The 6,153-nt window shown below is 35.5% G+C and overlaps 1 protein-coding gene across 1 annotated transcript in view; it reads left to right on the forward strand.

The window, feature by feature from the left end:
• Positions 1-4,398, forward strand: part of LOC119632851 (insulin gene enhancer protein isl-1) — a 67,235-nt gene extending 62,837 nt beyond the window's left edge. The window contains exons 5-8 of the mRNA XM_038025983.1: positions 1,779-1,899; positions 1,976-2,138; positions 2,220-2,435; positions 4,060-4,398. Coding sequence (XP_037881911.1) covers positions 1,779-1,899; positions 1,976-2,138; positions 2,220-2,435; positions 4,060-4,260 — 701 coding nt within the window. The 3' untranslated portion in view covers positions 4,261-4,398. The remainder of the gene's footprint in view (positions 1-1,778; positions 1,900-1,975; positions 2,139-2,219; positions 2,436-4,059) is intronic.
• Positions 4,399-6,153: the final 1,755 nt, after the last annotated feature.

Below are 6,153 nucleotides of genomic sequence, written 5' to 3' on the forward strand. Positions count from 1 at the left end.
TTATTGGTGTATGTAATGCATGCATACAAATATATGTACTTACTTATGACAATAACGACAACGAAGTATATACACAGTTCCATACACAGTTCAGTTGAACGTACAATTCATTAATAGGTGTCATGTCATTAAAGCGATACAATGATCGAAAGCTATAACACAACACAACAAGCATTTTGAAGGTAACTCATGACGTGATGTGCAATTACGTCGGATATTCATCATGTAAATAAAGCTAACATAAAAGAAACAAAAAAAAAAAAAAAAACAGTTGTACAAGTCTGTTTAGGTTTTCATCTTGAAAGGATCTACCTAATCCATGCATAAGTGAATAATTTGGCAAAATCAAGCTACGATTTCGTTTGCTTGAAATTTGAGAGCTCACGCCATCTTGAATTCTGGGATTATATCGAAAATTTTCACTTATAACTTTGCATGAGTGAGGCCAATTTTTTTTTTTGTCTTTTTTTGCATGAAGAGGAGAATTCCCCATGAATCCAATTTAGAGAATTTCAGCCTTCTATCTTTCATAACTTATGAATGCTAAGCAAATTTTTGCTTGGATAAACCGTTATGTGTACACTGTACGCTTCGCTGTGTTTCAAGACCAACCTACTTGCAACAACTTCCAATATTTCTGTTAGTTTTAAAGCCGGCGGCTTAATTTTTGCGATCAGGAGGATTGCACTGACAGAGAGACGGGCATGTTTCGATCAAGCATACATATCTGGAGCTCCATTGAATAAAAAAAAAGTCCCATTTACTTCGGCCCATAAAATGGAACCTTTCCCGACTATTTTTTTCTTTTCGTGTTCGATAGGATGAAAGTATCTAACCGCATGTTGTTCTCCAGATACTATTCCCTATTCCTCAGTCATTGCCGCTTCTTCTGTCTCATAGTTGATTTCAACGAACAGATCGAATTCTTAAGGCTTAACTAACTATATTAAAATAAATATAACACCATTTTTAAGCAACAAATCTACACCAAACTTATTTAAGAGGAAAGTTTGTCTTTTGATATTTCAATCGGATTTGTAAGATTTGAAAAAATGCCTTGCACAAAAATGCCTTGCAAAATGACGTGCATATGTTTCGCGTAAAAAACAATAGTGTACATAAATAACCGAGCACTGTACCTAAAAGTTTACATGCATTCTGACACTTTTTTTAGAAAAATCAAAAATTCTCGTAATTTTTTGATCAATGCACAATTCTCGTTAGTTTATGATTAAACGACACACTTTCTGCCTTACATCAATGTTGTATTGTCGTAGTTGGAGAATACTTCGCTCAGCTTATTTTTATGCGTTACTAGAAATATTTGACAAATTTAGTAACTGCTTCGCTCTGTTAGTATGAAAATGCTTACACTTTCAGCAAATGAAAGCAATTTGACGCAATTTTATGCATTTGAACTCAATTGAACTTATCCGCAAATACTTGGATTACAACCATATATATATAAGTGTTTTCCAATTGGAATCTTTTTGATCTTTTAAAAGAAACACAAAAAAAAAAAAAAAAAAAGGAAAACCAAAACGGAATTTTAGCTGGCATCAGTTGCAACAATTTATCAGTACTTTGCAAACAACTCATGGCTAGCACTGCTTGTTCGCAATACTGTTGCTGATGCTCTTGATTGAATTGTCAAGCCTTGTAAGCACATATATGTTTTTGATTTGTGTCTTTTTTTTTTTTTCTATGGTTTTAACAAAAAAGTTTCAAGTCATCATATGATTAAAATGTAGAGTTTTTTGGTTTTTGATCTTTTCCAGATTCCGGTAGCGAATCGGGCTCACATAAAAGTATTAGGGAGAAACGGCCTTCGGGACCTTCGGATGGTAAGCCAACCCGCGTCAGAACGGTACTCAATGAAAAGCAATTACACACACTAAGGTTAATTAAACGATAACAACATTAATTAATTGCAATTATATTTAATGCCATTAATTTATAATTATGTTAATTACAGAACCTGTTACAATGCTAATCCGCGACCTGATGCTCTTATGAAAGAGCAATTAGTTGAAATGACTGGACTATCGCCACGCGTTATAAGAGTGTGGTTTCAAAATAAACGTTGCAAAGATAAAAAGAAAACAATACAAATGAGACAACAACAACAACTGGAAAAGGTAAGAGCCAACCGTCGAATAGAGCAATAATAGAGTAATAATTTATCTGATATGATATGTATGATGTGTATTATTCGATAGGACGGTCGAAAATTAGGATATGGTGCCATGCAGGGTATTCCAATGATAGCCAGCTCGCCTGTGAGACATGATTCTCCACTTAATTTACAAGGTATTGATGTGCAAACATATCAACCGCCATGGAAAGCTTTGTCAGATTTTGCTCTTCACGCTGACCTTGACAGCAACGGTGCTATTAACACCCAAACACCAGCTTATCAACAACTAGTCAATCAGGTAAACTTCGAATTATTATATTCACAAAATCCACATACGAGACACTTGACATCTCAATCATATGTAGAGACATTGGCGCATCCATTGTTCAATAAAATGATTAGCCGACGCAAGGCATTATATACTTTATTTCGCTTCCAAACACGAAAAAAATACAAAATCTCCATATGTTGGCTTCGGAAAGTTCCGCTAAATTTGGCTTCTAATTGTCGGATCGTCCAAAGAATGTTTAGTCTTCATAAGGAATACTTTTGAATTGCAGCTATAAGCATTTTTTGGCTGTGAAAGCCTTCGAAAAAACAGCAATATGTTCCGCTATAAAGTGGAGCTTCAACCTTTTAAAAGTCTCTGCCTTGAGATCGACGAACCTACCTTGAGGTATTGCTGACTCTTTAGAGAAACAGCGATCTTTTTATACGCATAGCAGATAAGATAATACTCGCGTCTGGCAAGTCGGTATTCGCGGGTTGTAATCACATCACGCTTTTGTTTTTTTTTTTTTTTTGTAGCGTTGCCAGCCACTTAGGAGATGTTCCCTAAAGGTGCAACCATGGCGATGATCGCGAAATGTTATAGGTAGAGACAGGTTAAGAAAGCGAGCAGTATTCGACTTAAAAATATCAAAGTTAGTAGGTTGTTCCAAATGCGAACGGTACGGGGATGAGGACACCTATCGACGGGAACACATTCGCTATGGTGCAATTACAAGCCTATCTTTCTCTCCGCCTGCCTTCTTCTTTGTAGCTACGACCGTGATACACGTAGACGAGGGAATCCCCTAAGTGATTGGCCATATTAAAAAAAAATAATAATACAGCCTAACCCCAATGGAAGATTATGGCGAATTATTCGCCATCAAAATGCATAAATCAATGCTATGTAATGTCACGAAAATTATTCGCCACCAAATTGAAAATCACTAGAATCTGACTCCACTCTGATTAGAAGGAGAAAATCAATACAAAGCGATTGTGACCACAGAAATTGTAGGCTATCTAATTAGCCCCTCCCTCCCTACGCGATGTTCGCCTAAAATAACACTTTAGCACTCACGTCACTTCTCGACAACATGGTCCCTGATTTCAAAGGATACCAATTTTGGTAAATTCTCCGTCCAAAAAATGATTGAGCGGATAGTCCAGGAAGAACATTCCAAATACGTAAATGCGTATTGCCACAAAGCTGCCAATACCTTCACCCTCACGCTAGAAGGCATGAATTTTTACTATGTTCACCTTTGTAGGAAAAGCATAGCCAGGGTCCTGCTTCTTATTTACTATTCACATTTTTATTAATTAATAATTTGGTTTGATGGACACCGTACGTACTGACGGAATACACTGCTGTGCTGGCTAGACGACCTTTAAAGCTGGGCACTGTTAGAGGCAATTCGCCCAGTCCTGCTTTATATGAACTTAAAAGACAATTAGCGCCACTTTAAAATGTCCAGTTAAATAACTGCATAACATTGTTGTTAATACGCTGGAAAGGTTTTTAACCAAACGAATTCAGAAACTGCGTTTAAATCTCCCGAAGCTTTAGTTGAAATTTCAATGCGAACATAATTTTACTTATTACGTATGCCTACGTATACATATACATATATATATGTATTTTTTTACAGATGCACGGATACGATTTGAATGGTATGCCGCCGTTGCAGGCTCATCAACAGGGACCGCATCCGTCAACGCCGGGGCAGCAATTAAGTGGGCCACCAGGCAGCAGTATGGATTCTGGCATTACCTCCCACCATCATCCGGACAGTACTGATTCGTATGTTACCTACCTGGAAAGCGATGATAGTATGCAAGGCAGTCCATAGAAAACGAACGCAAACGTTTCTAATTTGCTTCTTTTGTTGCCTCACAAACAGAATCCAAATTAACGCTGACGCCTTCATCATCGTCATCAACATGCGCGTCGGCTGCATCGAACTCAACATCAGCAACCACATCGGTATCATCGCCACCATCCTGCCCTGCAGGCTGTGGCGTCAACAATAATAATCATCATCACCATCATTATCATCACCATCATCATCATCATCATCATAACAACAACAACAACAACAACAACAACAAGTTTATGGACGATTGTTTCAGCGACGGTTGCGTACAAAGGCCTTCAGCTACGGAGCAGCTATTGCAAATGCTACAAAGAGTTACCGCATCGTCATCGCTGTGAGATCAAAATTTTTATTCTCTACTTCTCATGACCTATGGAAACATAATCGATAAGGGTATGTGTGCAATTCTAACAGATTATTCAGAACGTTCGCGAGTGTCAAAATAAAAATCGATAAGCGACAAATGCAAATAAGATCTCGTCTCTATATAGTCAATCACTCAGACTTTAACGAACTTCAACATTAAAACAAAAGTAAATAAAAATATAAAAAAACAGAAAACAAAACAAAAAAAAAAAAAGAAAACAAAACGCAAGAAAATCTAGATGAACTCAAGTAACATGTATGAAGAAGATCAAGATATTGGAAAAAACTTTCACTTTCCTTTTTTGTTTTTGTTTGTAAATCATTTACTCAGATTCGATCTACTAACTAAACCTTATTCTTTAATACCCAATACTCAGGGGGTAAATTGTTCATTAAGAAAATATTCATTGATTTGAGATCCGTTTTGAAAGAGTCTAACCATTCTAATGCCGAAATGCTCACTTACTTTAAAAGTTTTTTATTTTTAATAGTTATCTGTAAAAAAAAATAAAGCAAAAACAAAAAAAAAACTGTATAAAATAAAAGAAACTTTTTTTCAATTTACACAACACACACATGTACATAAAAAAGAAAAAAACAAAAAACAAAATTGTATGAATAAAAAAAAAAAAAGAATTAGTTAAAAACTTTTTATTAGACCGATTCAATAATGTATATAAGTAAAATAGTTATGTAAACATGTAAAAGTTTGTTTTTTCCCTTCTTCTCTTCTCTTCTCTTCTCCGCTTTTTTTTTTTTTTGTTCTTTATTTGCGTAAGAATCAAAGAAATTAGCCAAACATCACTTAATTTTCATTGTCCAAATTAATTTTCAATTTTGCTACGTGTAATAATTAATCCGAAATATCAGCGATTTTAATATTTTCTTTAGTCCAAAACTTCTTATGACGAGCCGTTTAAGAATTATTTGCTCTGTACACTAACAACTCAGTACTTTAACGCCAAAAAAAAAAAAAAAAACATTTAGTTTAACTAAAAATGTCTTTGAAATGACTTTGAAATAATTTACACACACGCACACACACACACACACACACACACACACACACACATAAAATCTTAATCAGTGAAACAATAAAGCGATTGATTGCGTACCTAGTGAAAGTGGCTGAGATCTAAAAACGGTTTAGACAATTCTTGTCTATGGTTAATTTTTCAACAGCAATATTAATAGAGAAAAGTCTTCATCGTTAACCATGAATGAAAGCCGTATTCATTAGCATGCTTTACATAGCCATAGACACATTTTGAGTTCACTGCTGCTTCAGCTGGTTCTTCAAATATTCTTCTAAGATTCGAATCAATTCAAGCCATTTACAAGGAACTTGTTTTGTTTTGTTTTACTTTGTAAGAGCAGAAAACGGACATGTCACACAAGACCTTATCCCGACCGATCGACGACGTCATTTTGATTTTTACCAAGGATCGCGTAAACTCGATAGAACTCGATTATAGAGCCACTGTAACGCATAGAGACCTTACA

The sequence above is a fragment of the Glossina fuscipes genome, unplaced genomic scaffold, assembly GCF_014805625.2.
Source record: "Glossina fuscipes isolate IAEA_lab_2018 unplaced genomic scaffold, Yale_Gfus_2 2, whole genome shotgun sequence".
Classification (NCBI taxonomy): domain Eukaryota; kingdom Metazoa; phylum Arthropoda; class Insecta; order Diptera; family Glossinidae; genus Glossina; species Glossina fuscipes.